Here is a 21381-nt window from a genome sequence, read left to right as displayed (position 1 = left end):
AATATCAAAATTGTTTATTGTATGATTTTCAGCGGAACGAGGACATTAAAACGGTATTTTTCGAGGTTTTTTTTTCAGAAGTGAAATTAAAGATGAATGCACTTGTATTCAGATTAAAAGTAGCACAGTATATCAAACAATAGTTCATTAAAATGCAAACAAAACAAACGCAAATTTACAAAAACGAAATAGAAACAAATCCATTCGATTTCCTAGGGGCAACAACAAATAAGTTACCAGTACCAGATTTGTATGCTGCATGCTATTCAACAAAATGAAGACATCAGAATGGCGAGCTGAATATTCAAGCAAATAGAAAATAAGGCATTTAAGTTTAATCCTGTACTTTTTTAATTAATTAAATATCAAAACAATAAGACATGCACGAATCAGGAATAGTTATAAAAGGTACCAGGATTATCATTTAATACGCCAGACGCGCGTTGAATACCCAAAATTTAAAAAACTTTCCGAAAAGACACGAAAACCAAATGACGTTTGAACACAACATAGATACAGTTTTAATCAATGGACAATTCAAGTCAATTCCAATTATTACTTATATTTGTAAACTAAGAGACAACTGTATTGTATTATATACTCTGACGGCATCAATTGGTGATTTTATAGTTGCATATTAAGTTTACTTGCGACGCCTTAGCGGTATTTGCGGCCATCAAATCACCAATCGATGCCGTCAGAGCTTAAAAATCAATATTGTTATCTCTATTCAATTGTCAATTGATGCCATGAATATGGAACGCCGACAAGCGCTTCGGACGCAAGAAGTTATTAAACGTGTTGTATTTAATTTTTTTCAGCACATTTCTGAATTGGAAAATACAATCACCACCAGTATTACGTCTCACAGTAAAACAACTATAGAACAAATGGAAGGCATGAGGTTGAATTTTGCTAAAAGGGGTGATATTTTATATGAAAGAGTACATAGTAATGAGGTAAAAGTCAACGAAGTTCATGAGCAAAACAAAGCAGTAATAAGGACAATAGAAAAAGAGAAGGAAGTCCAGCAGAAGAATCATGCAAAACTCATGGGACATTTATTTCAGGGTGAGTGCAATATTCTATCGAAAATAAAAAGAAACAACGACTGATATTCGTACACTTGCAAGCCTCGACATGAAAAATGGGAGAAAAAAAATCAAACTAGAAAATGAACAGAAAAATCTATAACAAAACAAACAAATATGACAGACATGGACTAACGACAACCACTGCACTTCATGACCATGGCTTGGGTCAAGCTACAGAATGTGGCGGGCTAAATGTTTGTGAGTGCTCACACCTCCCCTGTTCTGGGAAAGTGGTATTTACAGCAAAAAAAAACAAATTGTAAAAATCAGTAACACTTGGATAAACTCAATAGATCTGTAAGGGGACAAATAGTACACACCCAATGGAAAAGACATCATAAACAGTCTGAGAAACGCGTGACATTGTATAATGCCGTTACTCTTTAAATCTTAGAATTGACGTGTTTTAAAAATCCACAAATATAAGTCTTCAGTCTACAGAAAATTGTGTTGAATTTGATGATTTATCGATATACATAAAATTTCAAATGCATTTATGTGTTATTAATTTAAAATGCGATCATAATAGTATAGTAAATTAAAGGTGAATTGTATTTTATAACTTATTTTGCATTACAGATTTGAGAAAGCAGAATCTTATAGGTGAGATATATACTACAGTTGTATATATTTATGTACAAACAAAAAGAGTAAAACTGTTTAGTTCAAAATGTAAAGTAATGAATATATACAATGGATATAATACTGACGATGTTCCTGACTAGTGACACGTGCAGGAAACTGCATCGGGATAAGCATAAATTAAACTGCTAGGTGTTAGCCAATGCTCCGTGTTGAAGGCTGTACCATGGCCTATATTGGTTTACTTTTATAAATTGTTACTTAGATGGAGAGTTGTCTAGTTGGCACTCAAACCACATTTGCCTACATCGATATACGGTCTAAAGCTTCTCTTATCTAAAAGAGGGTCAAACGATACCACAGTAATATGCAAACCCACATGTCGAAAACAATCAGACAACGTCATAGACAAAACATATACTGACCAATGGGCAAACAAAAGTGCACAAAACAAACTAGAAAACTACAGAATGAGCAAAACGAACCCCACCAAAACCTGGGGATGGTCTCAGGTGTTCTGGAAGTGTAAAGTATACTGCAATTTGGAAGTAAGAGATCATAAAAATACAAAAATATTAAATAAAATCTGTTTGCAATCGTTAAAAGAAATTTATTTTTTTATATAGATCACAGCATCGCGAGAATCCAAAGTCACCGAGACGATGAAACATTTGTTCACACAATGGCACTTGATAAAGGGAAACAGATTTTGAAAGAAGAAAACCTCTTGATTCTGCTAGCTAAAGCAGGGTCTGGAAAGACACAGATAGCTCTTTATTTAGCATCTGTTTACCAAGACGAAGGATATATTCCACTGTTCTTCTCAGACAAAGATGTTATCAAGTACAGAGATATAATTTCATTAACCGACAAAAATATTGTACTTGTCGAAGATCTGTTTGGTAGGATAAATGTTGACTTTTCCGAAGATGATCATAGAAATATTCTGGATATGTTGTCAAGTTTTGTAAAGATGTCTTCGCTTTTGAAAATTGTGTTTACAATCAGAAACGACCCAACATGCGAGGAAAATATTTTAGCAAAACATGACATATTTCATCGAAAACGCATTCTCAATTTGGATAATGATTTCAAACTGTCATATAAAGAACGTTACACAATTCTTTCTAGTCATTTGAGGCATAAGTCAATAACCCAATGTACAGGTCAAATAAGGTTAGATCTATGGCTTGACTACGATGGCTTGCCTTTCTGTTCATCTGAATGTACTGATGATGTTAAGCGGTTGTCATGTAGTGAAATTCGAATATGTACAGAAACAATAAGCATGTGCTGTTCATTTGACACATATATTGGATTTCCGGAAGCTTGTCGTTTGTTTTGCCAGGATGAATCATTAACATTTCTAGGTGCTGCATATTTTCGTGACACAAGTCAATCATTAGTTAATAAGGTCGACGATCTTTTCGAAGAAAGCTTCGAAAAGTTATCATCTAGATATCAATACTGTGTATTGGTATACACTGCTTTGAAACAAAATCTATTGGATTACAATAGAATCGGTTTTCATAAAGAAAATGATAAATTACTTCAAACTATATTTAATATATTTGATGGAAAGGAAACAAAATTTAAAAATAAATTAGTCCAACAAGCTATACGTCAGCTTGAAGGAGAATACCTGATGAAATGTTCAAGATTTAATGAATTTTACCGCGATCACTGCCCTTATCAAGCAATAAATGCTTACATGTCTAAACACCCGGCTATTTATGATGCTGTTCTCATCTCATTTGGTAACGAATGTCCTGAAATTTTACTGAATCAGGCCAACTGCAATATTATCTTTTTTCTACAATATATTAGACCAAGCTTGACACTATCTGAACCGAAATCACCCGTCATTCATGTCAACCCAAAGTTACTCATTGATAAACTGTGTTTGTTCCTAGAGAACGATATATCATATAAAAATGTAAAAGATGAAAATGTCAAAACAGTTCCTCTGTGGCTTCCTCCACCAATGAATGATCAGCATGACGAGGAAAACAACCAAGATGAAAGGAAATTTGATGAAAAAGACGAAACTAAAAACACTTTTTGTGTAAATAGCGCACTCGGTTTACAGACAGACAATAAAAGTGACGCAGAAAACAAAAATGATGATGCGAAAATGATAGTTTGTATCGTCACACATTCATTTGTATGTCGCAATCCAGAAATGATAGGGGAATATATTCGAAAATGCATTATTGAAGGGTATGTTTCATTTGTTCATGAATTTCTTGAAAGACTTTCCATATTTTCACCAACACCAGAACAAATAATGAAGTTCCTTAATGGACTGACAAGAAGGGGCACCTGTTTGGTGAATTTAACAGTCGACTCCGACATTATTCTTGATTATGTTTTTAAATATGCTGATGCCAAGATCCTATGTCTAGTTTTTAGACCGCAGAGTTCTTCCATAAAAACTGACAAGTTTTACCAGCTAGACGATCAATTACTCCAAGACAAACTTTTTTCAATCATCGACGAAAAAGAAATTTATAAAACTATACAGGAAATCGGCAATTTTTTATATAGAGTTGGGGTTAAAGAAGGAAACTATGAATTTGTGGAACGATTCCTGGACAGCGTTATAAAAAGATATAACAATATAGAAAACGACTATAAAATTCGGTATATTATTGACGGCATGACTGGAAAAGGCATGCGAACTGACATCGGTATCCCTTTCATACAATTCTTGCGTGATAATTTGAAACCGTTTGGAAGCATTAAGACTATCATTGCCCTTTGGAAAGTAATAAACGCTCTTCTGTACGAAAATGATAATGATAATGCTCCATTAATGTCAATGATAGAAGAAAAGTTTAGGGAACACTTATTGTTCGATAGAGATTTGGAAGAAGGTGTAAATTACCAAGTACAGACGCAGGAGTATGGATCATGCGTATACAACTTAGGTATGGAACTTCAAGACAACACAGTCATTGAAGAGCTTATTTTGAAACTGATTGATGTTTACCATCATACTTTACGTTTATATTTAACTGACCATTTAGACTTTTTATACTATTTCTTTATTGGGTTTACCAACTTTCAGGCTCGACAAGAAGATGCAGAAAAGATGTACCCAGCTGTAATGGAAAAACTATACTGCCATATGAAGCGATTTGAATTATTTAAAAAGAAGTACAATAGAGCAAACAAATATTATACGTATGAGGAATTACGCAGTCTCGCGGACATACTCATTCCCGAGTCCAATGATAATAAAGAGGAGTGAAACAAACATGCTACCTACAGTTTAAGAAAATTACTGCTTTTTTAAACAATACAGAACATATACACAGCTGAGGCAAAAAGAATAAAACTGTCGCAGTGCAGCATCAATATTATTTTGTTTTTAATGTAATGGACTGGTATTTCAGTAAACAGTCGCTTATTCCAATGGGTGCTTATTGTAAAATTAGTTGACTTGTTTGTACTCATATGAAGTAATTGATAAACTAATGATGTAGTTTTTTGGGTTTTTTTTGTTTGTTGTTTTTTATTTGTCAATTCCTGTTTTTTCATGTAATATACATATTGTTTCCAGTAAAGTTTACAACTGTTGTTGAGATATTAAGAGAGGGTATGACTAAGTTATACCCAGAAGGAGAAGTTATGAAGTAACTTTCAGAATGGCATTCGAAGTTAGTATGCAAGTGTTAACGGCATTTCAGATAGTAACTGTTGTTAAGATAACTGCTGCCCCTAAACGTCGAGTGAAATAGGTAGATTCCGTCAATGAATCTAGCCGTGATGAATTACCATAATTGTGGGATAGAGTTATCAACAGCTTATGAGATTGGTTGACTTTAATGTGTTTGCTTTCAGTTCAGTGGCGAGTATTTCATGTATGTTTATTGTTTACTTTTTTGTTTACTTTTTTGTTGGTGTCCTCTAAAAGTTCACTTCCAATCAATGTACAAAATCAAAACAACTCTACTTAGGACAAAACAGTAGCACCAAATATATAAATGATGTTATGAAGGAAACTGTTATTGATGTTCTGTAATGTTAAAAACTTTAGAGAGAATCCATTTTTCTATTTGCTATTTAGAAATGAAAAAAATCTTGAAATAGGTCCAATTAAATGATTGATTGGTTGGTGGTTGACGCTACTTTCAGCACTATTGGTGTTATTTCGTGGCTGTAAGACTTTAGTGGTGGAAGATGACAGCCCCACCGACATTCTGTAAGAAAACTAGCCTAGTCAATCAGAATTTGCAATCAAACACTCTTATATTTTAAAAAGTGCTGGAAACAAACTTAAAACTTCAGTGTTGACTGGTAAATTGTACAGTAGTACGAATACTTTTGTTTTATACCACTGGTCCACCGAGGCCCCTCCGTGGTATTATATAAAATGATTAAAGACCTTATAAAAAGGTTACTTATAAAAATCACTTTAGGTGAAAATGCCTTTACTTTAAACATTTACATAATAAGTTAGTGATTTGTCGTAAAACAAATGTAACTCATTGAGATGTATCCACGCGTGTTAGTTAAGTATACGTACGTTATGGGAAGAACGCTAAGTGTATATAGTCATTTTTATAAATACAACTGATGGGTAATTTAAAATTTCTGGAAAATAACGAAGTTATTAGATTGTGATGTAAATAGCAAGTTTTGAAAACTGATTTTCAACCTCTATATTCTGAAATAAAATGAGGTAATTTAAACTGTTAAATGCGTCATTATGAACATCATGAAGCCTTTCAATATCTGCATGTTCACTACTTGTGAAAACTAAAATCACAAAACTACTGAACTCAGAAGAAAATCAAATCGAAAAGTCCCTTATCACATACTAGGTCATCTACGTTAATTGGGTTTTTAAGATCCATTATAGAAGATCGAACATTAACCTTGATGCTTTGCTTTGCTGTTGAATTGCTTAATTTGTATATTTGCTTGTCTGCACTGTCTGTTTGATAGTTATTGAAAATTTTGTTACGGATATTGTTTGTGGTGGAAAAAAAATAAGCATTATCATGTGAAAATATCAACCAAACAAATAGCGCTAAGCATTGCAATGCTTTACCTATAAATAAAGGCTCATTTAAAAAGCACCATTTCAGTATCTACATGTAGTATTTTTCCTGCCTTGGTTATAACACAGAGAATATAGATAGGGTTGAAAATATACGTACAGGTGTCCCCCCTTTTTTTTTTGTCTTTGCATATTTTTTTACTTACAAAACAATGAACAATTATCGAAATGTCCATGTTAGAAATATCACAAAATACAGTGAGAAAAACGTATTTAACATTTGTTGATCGGATATGTTATCTATGTTTGTTTCCTCTGTTCATTCCTGTCGTCTTCCTACTTTTTAAACTAATATCGTATTCAACTGTGTATATTCAATGATGCTGAGACTAAAAGGTAAGCTTTGATTCAGTCCTATCGCCGAATCGGTATGATGGTATTGCCTTATCTTGCATGACTGGTTTACATATGGTGTGTACATTTCTCAGTTGGTCATACATGAATATATCAGCTCATGTCTGATGTCCCATGTTACATAAACGTTCTAATTCCTATCCACGTTATTTCTTTTCCAATTTCAAACATATGAGGGGAGGGATCAATATACCGTTTAAATACATATAAGACAGTACTGGATAACCAGGTACTTTATAGATGAGGAACAGGCAAAAGATTCCCTCAATTTTTCATTTATACATGTTTTGATCAATTTACAGTTATGAGTCAAATGTGTTTTACAAGGATCACTAATATTTCATCTTTCACGTGATACCTACTTTTCGGCACGTTCTTTTTAACAGGGTCCGATATAGTGGTGTAACATCTTACTTAGTTCATCAAAATTATTTTTACAATTAAAGAATTCCGCTCAAGCCGGTGCTATAGGAGTCTAAAACTTACAGTGAGTTGAGAACCGGGCTGAAGTACGTTCACTATTCACTATTCAAAATTCATGAATAGTGGAGTTAAGAGGGTTATATTTTTGTTTCACAAAGTTGCTCCGTGGTGAAGGCCTCGTTTTGTCTTTGGAATGAAGAACAGTAATAAAAGTCCTTTTTGTGAGTTTTTTTTTATGCAAATACTGGTTTTGTGGTTTGATTAAATAAAAAGGATTAAGATTTCAGTCATTTTCAAAATCAAAAGCAGATTAAATATGTTCCATAGAATAACAAACAACAAAATTGCCATACCACATACTGACATATTGATTAAAAGCCAATCAAACACCAGGTCTAGCCACGAACAAACATACCGACAAATTCGATGCAGCAAAGACAATTACAAATTTTCATTTTTCTGCCAAACTGTAAAAGACTGGAACAAATTACCTGAACCAATAGCCTGCAGCACCACTGCTGAGTGCTTCAAGGAGAAACCCACTAGAGAGATGCTCCTTGACACTTACAAACACCTACATGTTTAATATGTATCTTGTTTTTATCTTATACCAAAAATTAAAAATAAAAATTGAAAAATATTACTTACATAGATACATTTGTATTATATAAAAATTGAAAAATTATTACGAAATCAAAAATGTATATTTTAAATCATTAACAATATTGTTAAACCAGGCATGCGCCTTTTTTCTGTATATAAAGAAGAAGAAGATTTTGTATTTTGTATTGATTTAAGCAAGTTTGAATTATAATGACATTTACTGTCAACTTTAAAGTTATCATTTATCGTATGTTACAAAAGTTTACAACTATTGTTTTTTTCATAAAATTACAATTTTTGCTTTCATAATAAGTGGAGACAACTCAAATGGTTAAGGTGGTTGGTATGCTTTTTCTGATTTTCTGATCCCAAATTTGTTGAGAAAAAAAATATAATGTTCAAACAGAAGACAAAATAACTATTCTAAATCCAGATTTTTCACAAACCTCATAGTGTTTAATTTGAAAAATAATAATTTGATTGATAGCGTCGAAAAAAAAACTGTTGGAATATAAATTGTTGTCGCTTTATGATTCTCGTGTATAAAAAAATCCACATAACTCTCTTTGAAGTTAAATGGTCAGTGTTCCCTTATGTTATATAGTATGTCTCAGCGTCATTAAACTGTAAATAAAATGTCCAGAAGTAGTATATATTTGGTTTGTAATAAGAATACAACTTCGATAACACTCATTTTTTTCTTATTCCATGACAAAAATTAGATAAAAGCATCCTTGTGTGATTATAGAAAGTAGCATGACTATTCACAGATGTTCACTTTAGACCGTTTCATAATATATTGATTTATACCAGCTTCAAAGTTACTTTTTCCACGGTCGTAAATTTTCCCATTTAAGAAAACTTTTTAAATTACAGATATCAGTTCACATGGTTAATTTTTCTGAGTTAACATTTGAAGGATTTTAAAATAGTCATACTTTTGATCTGAGTTAACTATTTGAAATATCATTCCAGTCAGCTAAGAGGTATTTTTGAAAAATTAATTCTGTTTTGTCTTTATGTTTGTGTATGTGTTGCTTTGTTTGAATGTAATATATTGTACCTTGTTTTGTGGAGAGGGCTTACATAGGCAATGCCTGTTGCCCAATCCAATTCAATTTATTTGAATAAAATATTGTTTAAACTAAACTAATTAAACATGGTTAATCCTAAGACCTACTGTAAGGCTGGTTTTTTTTTTACAATTTGTGTGATGAGGGCCGAGATCGGGGTTGCAGTACATATTGTATACTATGTAGAGTTGTCTCACCTTAGATCAGTCTGGAATCATAAACATGATAATCATGATAAAGGAACAACAATGTAGCTGTAGGAAAAACCAGGGATTGAAAATACTTGACAAGGATTTAAATTGAGAGGTTCATATTTTGATTTAACTGTCAACAAAGTTAATTGAGTTGAAACCTATTTTATCACATGATTGTCTGACCTAAATAATTTCATTCACATGACTATGAATCTATAATATTTATGTTCCCATGGTTTATAAATGAGAAATAGTCATTGATATTTTTATCCTCAGATAAGATAATTTTAACCTTATTAAACTTTCCAATAAAATTGATACTTTTATAACTGTGAGCCAGGTCCTGCATATTAACATTTGTTCTTGTCCTCAAACTTTATAGACAGTTAATCTGTAACACAGTTATAACTAAGTGGAGTTAAGACAGACTTACAGGGTAAGACATCTACATGATTATGTAATCCAGATAATCATGATATTTACTGATGCTAGTTTTTATTCCATTTTGAGCTTTTGCATGTAAACATGTAGATCACTTAAGTCAATGAAAAAAAATAGTAATCAAAAATGAATGCTAAATTGTTAAATAATAAGATGCAGCTTCTAACATGTCTAAAGCATCACAAATATTTGGACTACTATAAATGTATTCCTTGCTAATCTGGTCTACAGTAGGTTTTAATGACACGAAAGATGCAGAAAGTCAGTCAGGGGTACTACTTGTACAAGTGTATTTTATTTACTTGAAGAAGTAAAAAAAAATATACACATATAAGTAAATTTGTAGGATACTTATACAAGTGAATTTTATTTACTTGTATAGGTAAAAAAAAATTGGCTTAGTTATGTCCCTTAGGCATTCAGAATTTTTTACTTGTATAAGTAAAAAAATCATCCTTTCTTCTTTTCTTGAAATCTTAAGATTTCTTTGCTCTAATAGAATTTTAATTTGTGTACCCTTTACAGATGTCATTACTAATCATTTAAGTGTAATTTTATGGACAATGAAAATCCCATTTGTCCGTTATCTTCATAACACTGCTCATTTACAAGCCCCAAAGGAGCAATTTTTGATTGCCTTGCGCAAATATACAAGATCTTTGCTCAATCAGTTTCTTTGGTGAATTAATGAGATGAAACATTGAACTTTAATGGAAAAATTTGAGCAAACCTGGGAAAAATCATTAAAGGCATGATTTTACATCTCAAAACTTGAGGATTTTTGTTGGATTGTAAGAAAAATTTACTTATACAAGTAAATTTTTTAGAAAATTAAGGGGAGATTATTCAAACATTATTTATTCACTTATATGTGTATATTTTTTTTTACTTCTTCTAGTAAATAAAATACACTTGTACAAGTAGTACCCCTGACTGAAAGTTATCACTGCATGTGTAACATAAAAACTGAGAGAAAATAGAAAAACATTTTATTTGTTTACAAATGTTTGGTGTGAGCCAAGGTTCTGTGTACTTTCACTATAATGGTCTACTTTACGAATTGTTACGTGGATGAAGAGGTGTCTCAGTAGCACTCATACCACATCTTCTTATATCTTTTTATAAAATCAGTATCAATACAGATCCTGTCACCATGCTTTACTAACAAGAATCTGACACTGCTTGAAGATCTTTCGTACTATTTTCCTTAAATGTAAACATAACTATTAGCAAAACCAAAAATAGAAGGAAGGTTTGTCAGATTATTTTATGCAGATTATGGACACATGATTTAAAGTTAATCATATTGAGAGTAATACTTCAAGTTCTTGAGAGAACCATATTGTTTGGTTTTTATTTTTCAGAATAAACTGCCTCCTAGATCTGACGATGTGTTTTAGAGGTCTGAGTTATTTACCGATCTTGTTGGTATTGACTTCCTTTGCCACATTTATTGTGTCTTATATTATTGCCATTGTAAGACATGATGTATCTCCATATTTTCCTTACATAAGGTTAGTATTTGTGTTTTAAAAGATCTTAGATATCTCAGTGTTCTCACAAGGGCCTTTTACAATAGTGTATATTGAGCTATAAAACACCCTGATTTGTAACATGAAGAAAAAATCTAAGGAGAAAACTAACAGTATAATTTAAAACAACCTAACTTAGGAAAAATTCAAAGGAGAAAACTAACAGTATAATTTATAACAACCTAACTTAGGAAAAAATCTAAGGAGAAAACTAACAGTATAATTTATAACAACTTAACTAAGGAAAAAAAGACACCAACAATAACCACTGGATGAATTTATTACATGCTTCTGATTTTGGACAGATACAAAAAGGATGTGGCAGGATTAAACATGTTAATAAGTCATTAACCCTCCACTTGGGACAGTGGTCAAAGACAAGAAAACACTAAAGAAATCAGTTTCAAAAGTCTTAACTCAATAGATGTATATTCATTAAGAACCAGAACAAATACTATAAAAACAATAGACACAATAGGAGTCAATGTCAGTTACTAGAAGCTAGTTTAAAGTAACATTACAACATACTAATACTGTTCTCCCAGACTCAAGTGCCATTCAGTACACATTCAAAGCACTGAACCAGTTAGATTTTCTTCAGAATAAATGCACATTTTCCATTGGTGGCCTTCGCCTGTTTTCTACTCTTTGGTTGGGTTGCTGTCTCATTGACATGTTCCCAATTTCCATTCTAAATTTTACTTGACTAGTTATATTTTAATTTCAGTGACACTGGTACCAAGCCACCAGAGAGCTGTATTTTTGGGCAGTTCCTGAATATATCAGCTGCATTAGGTAATACTGTAAATTCAGAAATTGTTTCAAATTTTGAGGCATCGACAAAGTTTTAGCAAGTTAAAGATGAATCATGACGCATGTAGTCAGGGAGTCATATAAGCCAAAACATGTTATAGACACAAAAATTTAGACACAAAGATAACTAAAATGGTATATTATAGAACATGCATTGTAATCACCTAGTAGATATTTATATCTCAAAACAATTGTATATATTTCAGCTATTGCTACAATGTATGTAAGGTATAAGCTGGTATCACAGATATCTGTTGGGGAAGATACAAAACTTGCCTGTTTAAACAAAGCTGGTCTGGTTCTTGGTATTTTCTCTGCACTGGGACTGAGTATGGTCGCTAACTTCCAGGTTTGTATATTAATTAAAGTTTAATTATCTGACATAGAGTTATGGTTCTTAGTATTTTCTCCTGACTAGGACTGGGTATGGTGGCTAACTTTCAGGTTTGTTTATTATCTCTAGTTTGATAATCCTATAAGAGTTATGGTTCTTAGTATTTTCTCTTGACTAGGACTGAGTATGGTGGCTAACTTTCAGGTTTGTATATTATCTATAGTTTGATAATCTTATAAGAGTTATGGTTCTTGGTATTTTCTCTTGACTAGGACTGAGTATGGTGGCTAACTTCCAGGTTTGTATATTATCTATAGTTTGATAATCTTATAAGAGTTATGGTTCTTGGTATTTTTCCTTACCTAGGACTGAGTATGGTCGCTAACTTCCAGGTTTCTGTATTAATTATAGTTAAGTTATCATTAAATTCATTGTCAAATATGGCATGGAAAAATACAAATTTCAGTCAGTTCAATCCATCTAAAATTTGTTAACAACTAATAATTAAAGAATTTGCTGTTGCTAAAAAAATAAGATTGAGTTTCTTTAAATGGCACATATCTTATTACAAATAATTTTATTTTGATGCCTCAACTGCTCACCTGTAATATTCTGTGAAAAGTGTTGGTGTTGATGAATATGCTCTAGTTTACAGCCTTGTCATCTATTACCTGATGGAGAAATGTGTCTTATCAACATCATATCTAGAAAAAAATCATCACCAAGAATGATTTTGCATAGATTGTATGATCCCTTTTAATCTTTGATTTGAATCAGAGTTGTCTTTCTTTGATCAAGGATTGTTTAAAACTAGCCTGGTACATAGAACTAACAATTATTGTATTGCTGAAGTGAAGAAAATAAAGTAATTCCTGTCTTTTGATTCAATAACAAAAACTTACGGATTGAGAGTTTTCTGTTTATTATGTTTTATGAACTGCTTCTTATTTCTTTTCATTTTCCTGTTGCTGTATTTTCCTTCTAAATTTGCTATTAATATGTTTAATGCCTTCATTTTTTTTAGAAATAAGAACTTAAAACTCCCTAAATTGGTTTTTGTCAGTGTATATTTATGAATATCCTAAATCTTAACCTTTTTTGTGCTTGGGACATATGTTGAGCCAGGACATATGACAGAACTAAACAGCTTTGGACTTTATTTTTTTTTTATATCCTATATTTAAACCTTTATTTAACAGGAAACAAATCTTGATCCAGCACATTTGGCAGTTCCGATATATTTTCTTGTAATTGTTCTCACTGTGTATCATCGTACAGCGGATATAGGTACTAACAAAGCGGACGTGAGCGATTTTGATCTTACACGGTAACGAAAAATCTTTGTTTTGTTCACATAATATCAATGTGTACTTCAATCGAAACATAATTGATGTTTTAAGAAATGATTTGGTTGAAGGTTGATGATTAGAGATGTCTCATTATTTTCCCAAAACAAGAGGGATTACTAAAAGCATGTGCAAATACTTGTAAAAGAAGTTGACCCTCGTCTCATCCGATATAATTCTATATTCATTGCAACTCTTTTTCTGATAGAAGGTCAATGTGTGTGTGTAATAAGTATAGCTGTTTCTATAATCGGCATTGAAATCTTTCATACATATATCATTATTCGATATTTTATCCCTAAAGAAGGGTTGTGTACAGTGTTTAGCTGACCACATAAATTCTTATGTACGGTGCATAGTTAAAAGTTGTTGTACACTGTAAACAAAAACTTTATTTATATACTTGTTTATTACCCAAACAGTTTCAAGGAATGAGTAATCACAGGTAGGTTTATGATTGGTGACTATTACTTTTGCCCTGTATTAGGTTTCTTTCAGATAAAACATGTAAATGTCTCAACAACTGTATCGAAATTGAAAGTGGGTGTTGAATTTGCAACTATTTGCGCATGATAAAGTTAATTGTTCTTATTTGAATATCAAAGTTGTTTTATGAATAGGAAAAAAGTGATGCAAAAATTATTTGGGAGCAGGAATTTCAAATGTTGAGAAATGTACATTGAATATTGATAAAGCAAAACAAAGATCTGCTTTACCTTGTAAGGTCAAAATCGATCATGCCTGCTTGGTTAGTACCTATAACCGGTGTACTGAATATACACAGTGGTTCTACATAAATTTTAATTTTTAGTTTACATGTGACAAATGTTGATCCAGCATATTTGGAAGTTTAATCCCAGTGTTTTCTTTAAATCTTGCATTTCAACCTTTATGTTACAGAAGACAAATTTTGAGCCAGCACATGTGACAGATGCGGCCTGGATCCTTGTTTTCTTGTATGTCCTACATTTTAACCTTTATTTCACAGGAGACAAATGTTGAGCCAGTACATGTGACTGGTGCGGCCCTGGTTCTTGGTTTCTTGTATGTCCTACATTTTAACCTTTATTTTACAGGAGACAAATGTTGAGCCAGTACATGTGACTGGTGCTGCCCTTGTCCTTGGAGTTGGTGTTATTTATGCTTTTGTTCAGACCTCTTTATCATACCGTATGAACCCTGACTACAATGGACTGAGGATCTGTAGAATAAGATTAGCTATCTCATGTATAGCATTAACAGCTATGATCATAAGTATCCTTATTTGTGTGTTATGATAATTGATGTTCATATTCTTAAAAATTATAGTTTTGTTTTGTACAATCATCGGTATCTTTTTGTTTAGTTTTAAATGCTGCATGTTTGATGTATAAAGAAAAAAAGTCTTTTCGAAAGTGGTTCTTTTGGGGGTTTTTTTCTCGGTTAAAATTTGCATTTATTTTTCAATAATTACATTACATATGAAAAAGAAGATGTGGTATGATGGCCAATGAGACGAATCTCCGCAAGAGATCAAATGACACAGAAATTAACAACTATAGGTCACCAGACAGTCTTCAACAATGAGCAAAGCCCATACTGCATATTCAGCTATAAAAGGCCCTGAAATGACAAAGTAAAACAATTCAAACTATAAAAAACTAACGGCCTAGTTTATATACAAAAAATGTATGTTTGTTTGATGTATGTTTATTTATAATATGTTATTTTGATTGGTTAGCAGCAATCTCGTGTCATTCTGCAATTAATTTTATTTAAAAAAGAGCATTCAATTCTTAATACAAAGTATTGCACAGTGTTCAACAATCTTGAAGCAATACAGATATTTTTAATACCATAACTATAACTTTTTAAAAAGTTTACTTGCTGTTTTGAACAAAATTAGGTCACTAGATATTGCTGTAAAACTGAACTGTTGACATTGAAAAACTAAGCTTACCGTTGTATATAAATTCCTTAACCAGTAATCAGCATTTGTCTCAGCCGCAATATCCAGAATACAAGTACATGGACATATAGATAAAACAAAATGGAAGCCAGAAGATGGGGTGAGATTGATATAATAAAAGGAGATTTGGGGTATTCATTGATGATACAACAACCCATATATCATCATTTTGGATATGATTTGAAGTTGTTTTATACTGAACTGAAATTTTGCATTTGTAAAACTAAAACAGAAAGGATGTACAAACTGAAAAGTAATGGAGTTGCTTTCTTTTATAAGGACTAGATGGTCTGAGAGCATTTGTTTCCCAGTATTCCTATTGATGTAGAAATATGTTTGAATTGGAGCTTATTATGCATAGCACTCAGAGGTGACTATACTATAACATCTGACAACATTTATCTTACAAAGTAATACATAGCTATATGCAAGTCAGGAGCCTCTGTTCTTTGTTAGACTTGTATGTTTTTTAGTCCCCTATCGATGAAATCGAAGGGGACTTTAGGTTTGCTCTCCTTCTTTCTGTCTGTCTGTCCGTTCACAGTTTTCCTGACTTTTTTTCATCATGCTTGAATCAGATATTGATTTGATATTAGGCATGTTAGGTGTATTGTTTTCTCTAATTCTATGGAAATTTATCCCTTTCCGAAACCCATTGTATAAAAAAATTTAATCAATGTGTGGTTTCCAGTGATCTCAAAATATCATTGGATGATTTTAAGGGTCATAACCTCTTTAGCTAACTGGATGAATCAAAATATGCTAACAGGTGCTAATGAAATTGACAACTTCATGGAATGCGAAAGGCACTCGAAGGGGATTTTCGTCTCGGACTTAATCCGATAATCCATGAGTAACTATGTAAAAATCTGTATCAATGTAAGAATCTATATTTATCATTACAAGTTACAGGTCAAGTTCAATTTTCACGAAATTAGCTTTACTCCTTGTTTAGTTCAAGCCCTTTCCCTAGAATTAAATTTTTGTGACAATATACATGTACTGATTAATTACTAGATTTTTTTTCAAAGGGAAATAGCTCCTTTTTAACCAATATTTTAAAGACATTGAATTAATGATAAATGACATTTTGGGTTTGTTCCCTTTTCTTTGGTAAATTGTTTGAAGAATTTAGTGGTAGGTTTGTTTGTTATTCTGTATAAACTAATTTTTTTAATGTTATATTTTTAAATCTCTTTTGGATGAAGTGAACTTTTTTATATAGATAATAATCTATATTTCATTTTAGGAATAATTCATTGAAGCCATAGTTTGTTTGAAATTTACACATGGCCTGAGCCATGATATTGTAATTTTATCCTCATTGTCAGCGAGGGATATAATTAACAAATATCATTGCCCAAGCCATGTGTAAATTCACTAAAATAATCAGTTTATTCACACTTGTTTAACTTTTTGTCATTCTTGAAGATATTGATTTGATGAATAGTATGCAGTTTTATCATGACAATTTACAGATCACGTTGAAATTTTGTTCCAGTCTGATGATTTTGTGCAGAGTTATGGTCTTTGGACATAAAAATCAGTTTTCAACACTTTTTTCCTCATGCCTGAAGATATTGACTTGATATTTTTATGTAGTTACATACTCCACCACAAGTTATAGATCAAGTTAGAATTTTCTTCAATTAAAATATTTTTTTAACGGGTAGGGGACTATGTATTGCCATGTAATACTCTCAGAATGCTTGTAACTTTTCATTTATAAGGAATTCAAAATGTAATAGTTATTATGGAGGATGAATTTGATTTTAAGCTTTGGCCTATCTGTTATCAAATGAAGTCCCAATTTTAAATTAACCGTTTTCTATCGGTTTTGTTCATTTTTGCTTGGACGTACGTTAACCATGCCATATAATCTTGACCTATATTTCAGGGATTTACAGCCCACATAATCAGTACTATATCAGAATGGGTGACAGCCGTTACATTTCTCCTCTTTTTCTTCACATTTGTCAGAGACTTCCAGAAAGTAAAGCTAGGAATAGTAGCCACAGTTCTAGTCCGACATTTAGATGTAGAACCTACGGAAGATATCAGTGAACGTGTGGATGAGAGAAGACCACTCTTATCTTGATAGACAGTAGTGGTAGAAGTACTGTGACTTATTTGTGATAAAGTGCCATGCTTTACAGGCTTCAGTGAAAACCAAACATACCCTGTTCATGTCAGTAATGAGTTTTATAGAACTATGACGTTAAGTCTTTGATCTACTAGAAATTAAGAATGTGTGTCATTATGCAGCTTTATGACAGTTATAAACTTTCATGCATTCCTTTGTGTGTGTTTATAAATGTCATTAATGAAGAGGTGTCTCAAACTCTACCTCTCTAAGAGATAGCTTCATATAGTTTTATTTTCTTGCTTGCATCTAAAGTCACAGAATATGAGGCAGTGATTACAATCTTGAGTGGACACTTCATAAACTATTTGTATAAATCTTATGTTTTAAAAGGTTTATAAAAACTGGACTCTCCATACCTTATATATAGATTAAATTGAGAATGGAAATGTTTATTTGTTTCAGTCTGTGGTACATTAAGTGTCCTTGACCTCATTTTCATGGTCCATTGGTCAATGTTAAAGGTGGTTTTATTTGTTTGTCAGATAAGCAATAGATAAGCTTTATTTGGTGTATTGTATGAGTATAATATGTACACTTCTGTCTGGTAGCTTTCATGTGAGCTTAATTTTGGGGCCCTTTATAGCTTGTTGTTCGGTGTGAGCTAAGGCTCCGTGTTGAAGGCCGTACTTTAACCTATAATGGTTTACTTTTTAAATTGTTATTTGTATGGAGAGTTGTCTCATTGGCACTCACACCACATCTTCCTATATCTATTGACCTTTTTTCATGGTTCATTGAACAATGTTAAGTTTTTGATGTTTGGTTTATTTCTCAGATACTATAATCTGACCTTGACCTTTATTGGCCAAAGTTTTGCAAGGTTTTGTAAGTTTATTAGTTATTATTTATAAGCAAAACTTTATTTTGTGTATGAAATGATTGTAAGGTGTATGCGATTCCATGAATAAGAACCTTTTTATAGGATAAGTATTCATTCCCATACAAATGGCATTATGGTTAATTTGTTGTTGTCTATAGTACATGAAAGGAGACATATCTCATTATAAACTGTTAAAACGTGTATGATCTATCCTAGTGTTTGATACAGATTATGTCCTCTTGGTTTTATCAAGTTTTTATTGATTGTATCATATGTATCTATGTTAAGTTTGTAATACCTATGATTTACATCATTGTTGGTGCATTATATGATTATTGCAAACTTTTACTGATGTTTTCCTTATTTTATTGAATAGTAATGCTAGTCTTTTTAAGAGTGCATTTTCTTGTGTTATTATCGAATGTTGGTGGTTTTCTCCGATCACTCTGGCTTCCTCCACCAATAAAAATTGACCGCCACGAAATAGCCTAAATGTGTTGCTTAAAAGTGGCGTTAAAACACCAGAAATCAAATCAAATCTTGTGTTATTAAATTGAAATGGAAATCCTATAGGTCTTCTATGCTCTGATCTCTTTTTAAACTGCCCTTGCTAGAAGGTCGAAAACTTGACCATGTTCAATATGTATATTACTTTATCAATCACATCATGAACATGCAGGAAACAGATTGTCACAATGTAAGAAAGAAATAATGTGAATTATTGTAGGTGATTTAAAGCATAAGTCTGCTTTAATATTATATCTTAATCTTGATTAAGTATGTCCTCTTATAGGTATGATTATGTTTTGTCTTGTATAATCATGATTTAGTCTTCCTCTTACAATTATGATAACATCATGATCATGATTATGCTTTATCTTTATAATCATGATTTTATGTTCCTCTTATAATTATGATTATCATGATTATGCTTTATTTTGCATAGGCATGATTTTTGTTAACTTGTTGAATAAAAATCGTTTGATCTATTTTATTTTCATATTATGCATGTCTTTAGCATTGATAACCAATCAATTGTCCAGTTTTATTTTAATCAGAATAATATCTCATTTTGTCTTTCAGTTATTAAATCATTATCTGGTTTGTTACATGAGTTTAATTCATTTTACATACCAAGTTATTCTTTATATGCATATATGATTTTATTAAAAATTAGATATGCAATTTTACCTGATTATATTTTATTGTCATCAAATATCAAATTGGAATCTTCATTTTTTTTTAAACATTCACGTACATATTAATCTCGGTACCCCCTGATATTTAACAGGTTTAATGAACATTTCAATATGCAGTTATATTCCTGATAACAAAATGGTGGTCAAGTTTGATATTGATGAATTTATTTTTATATGACCGCAAAAATAGAAAACTTTTTGGTCATTTATTGGTATCACGTTGGCTTCGTCGTCGTCCGAAGACATTTGGTTTTCGCACTCGAACTTTAATTAGTAAAAGTAAATAGAAATCTATGAAATTTAAACACAAGGTTTATGACCATAAAAGAAAGGTTGGGATTGATTTTGGGTGTTTTGGTCCCAACAGTTTAGGAATTAGGAGCCCAAAACAAGGTCCAAAATAGCATTTTTCTTGGTTTTTGCACAATACCTTTAATATAAGTTAATAAAAATCTATGAAATTTTAACACAAGGTGTATGACCACAAAAGGACGGTTTGGATTGATTTTGGGAGTTTTGGTCCCAACAAATTAGGGGCCAAAAGGGTCCAAAATTAAACTTTGTTTGATTTCATCAAAAAATGTATTATTGGGGTTCTTTGATATGCCAAAACCCTGTATTCAGATTCTTCCTTTTTTGTCCGGTTTTCAAATTGGTCTACATTAAGGTCCAAAGAGTCCAAAATTAAACTCAGCTTGATTTAAAAAAAAAATTAATTCTTGGGGCTCTTTGATTGCTGAATCTAAACATGTACTTAGATTTTTGATTATGAGTCCAGTTTTCAAGTTGGTTCAAATCAGGATCCAAAATTATTACATTAAGTATTGTGCAATAGCAAGAAATTTTCAATTGCACAGTATTTCACAATAGCAACAAATCTTCAATTGCACAGTTTTGTGCAATAGCAAGAAATCTTCAATTGCAGTGTTGTCCCGTTTTCAAATTGGTCTACATTAAGGTCCAAAGGGTCAAAAATTAAACTTTTTTTGATGTCAACAAAAATTGAATATGTGGGGTTCTTCAATATGCTGAATCTAAAAATGTATTTATATTTTTAATATTTGGGCCCGGTTATCAATTTGGTCCACATTGAGGTCTAAAGGGTCTAAAATTGAACATTATTTGATTTCATCAAAAATTGAATTCTTGGGGTTTTATGATCTGCTGAATCTAACCATGTATTTAGATTTTGGATATTGGACCATGATAGGTAAATGTCCAATTTAAATTTTTGAAGTTCTTAGACCACATTCATTCTGTGTCAGAAACCAATGTTATGTCAACTATTTAATCACAATCCAAATTCAGATCTGTATCAAGCTTAAATGTTGTGTCCATACTTGCCCCAACTGTTCAGTGTTCGACCTCTGTGGTCGTATAAAACTGCGCCCTGCAGGGCATCTGTAGCCCT

The 21381-nt window shown here is 31.8% G+C and overlaps 1 protein-coding gene across 2 annotated transcripts; it reads left to right on the top strand.

Moving 5' to 3' along the window:
* The first annotated feature begins 9375 nt into the window (after nucleotides 1–9375).
* On the top strand, nucleotides 9376–19956 carry LOC143082094 (DNA damage-regulated autophagy modulator protein 2-like). Of its 2 annotated transcripts, none has more exons than XM_076257645.1 (7): nucleotides 9376–9503; nucleotides 11197–11346; nucleotides 12092–12159; nucleotides 12384–12526; nucleotides 14934–15111; nucleotides 15829–15905; nucleotides 17703–19956. In XM_076257645.1, exons 2-7 carry the CDS (start codon nucleotides 11222–11224, stop codon nucleotides 17901–17903), a joined length of 792 nt encoding a protein of 263 aa, XP_076113760.1. In that variant the 5' UTR covers nucleotides 9376–9503; nucleotides 11197–11221; the 3' UTR covers nucleotides 17904–19956. The 2 variants fall into 2 exon arrangements, with proteins under 2 accessions (XP_076113760.1, XP_076113761.1); XM_076257646.1 differs by lacking the exon at nucleotides 9376–9503 and adding an exon at nucleotides 9732–9827.
* The last annotated feature ends 1425 nt before the right edge of the window (nucleotides 19957–21381 follow it).

Source organism: Mytilus galloprovincialis, chromosome 7, assembly GCF_965363235.1.
Source record: "Mytilus galloprovincialis chromosome 7, xbMytGall1.hap1.1, whole genome shotgun sequence".
In the NCBI taxonomy this organism is placed as follows: Eukaryota; Metazoa; Mollusca; class Bivalvia; order Mytilida; family Mytilidae; genus Mytilus; species Mytilus galloprovincialis.
Note: the sequence above shows the minus strand (reverse complement) of the source record. Positions and strands in the feature narration are given on the sequence as shown.

Bases quoted from the DNA above. Each gene is read 5' to 3' on its own strand.
- LOC143082094 (XM_076257645.1), top strand. From the start codon at position 11,222: ATGTGTTTTAGAGGTCTGAGTTATTTACCGATCTTGTTGGTATTGACT. The intron at 11,347-12,091 runs GTTAGTATTTGT...TTTTAATTTCAG, and splicing joins CCATATTTTCCTTACATAAG to TGACACTGGTACCAAGCCAC. The intron at 12,527-14,933 runs GTTTGTATATTA...TTTATTTTACAG, and splicing joins GTATGGTCGCTAACTTCCAG to GAGACAAATGTTGAGCCAGT.